Genomic DNA, 658 nt, shown 5'->3' with positions numbered 1-658 from the left:
TTGAATTTTTCAAAGGGTCCAACTTCTCTTCCTGGATGATTTCTAAGTGGTGTTGAAAACAACAAAGAAACACCAAGTTTTTGCTAAGCATACACAGATATCTCAAGCATCGGAGACCTCTGTAAGATCGTCAGGGAGATGAAATATTTCACGTATCTCCTTACGTGTTTTCCCTTCAATTATTCGTGCAACAGCACGACTAGTAAGATCCACCAATGGTTTTAATTGGAGGCTGTCAGCAGCTGTAGTCAACTCACAGAGCAACTTTGTGTTCATTCGGATGTATTTTTCATCAGATAAGCTAAGCAAGAATGATGGCAGTGGACCTGCAAGTGAGGAACAATATAGAAGAATTGTGGGAAGTCTGTTATACCTTACTGCCACTTGGTCAGATATAATGTATGTTGCTATTCTCCTTGCTAGGTTTATGCACAGTCCTACAAACAAGCATTTTGGTACTGCCAAAAGAGTGCTAAGGTATATCAAGGGCACTTTAGATTATGGCTTGGAGTATGAGAAGGGTAAGAGTGCAATGCTAATCAGATTTTGTGACAATGATTAGGGAGGATCTGTTGATGATGGTAAAAGCACTTCTGGTTATGCTTTCTCTTTTGGCAGTGGAGTATTTTCATGGGCCTCTGTGAAACAAAACTATGTA

General features: G+C 39.8%; 1 protein-coding gene across 2 annotated transcripts in view; it reads right to left on the bottom strand.

Annotated features, from left to right (window-relative positions):
- LOC137721011 (SKP1-like protein 21) overlaps positions 1 to 290 on the bottom strand; it is an 18,848-nt gene extending 18,558 nt beyond the window's left edge. The window contains exon 1 of one of the 2 annotated variants that reach the window (XM_088697443.1): positions 1 to 290. This exon is cut by the window's left edge and continues 80 nt beyond it. In XM_088697443.1, coding sequence (XP_088553569.1) covers positions 1 to 91 — 91 coding nt within the window. In that variant the 5' untranslated portion in view covers positions 92 to 290. The other variant, XM_088697440.1, reaches the window with a different exon arrangement.
- Positions 291 to 658: the final 368 nt, after the last annotated feature.

Source organism: Pyrus communis, chromosome 1 (assembly GCF_041283825.1).
Source record: "Pyrus communis isolate YQ-2024b chromosome 1, ASM4128382v1, whole genome shotgun sequence".
In the NCBI taxonomy this organism is placed as follows: domain Eukaryota; kingdom Viridiplantae; phylum Streptophyta; class Magnoliopsida; order Rosales; family Rosaceae; genus Pyrus; species Pyrus communis.
This window is presented reverse-complemented; position numbering and strand designations above follow the sequence as displayed.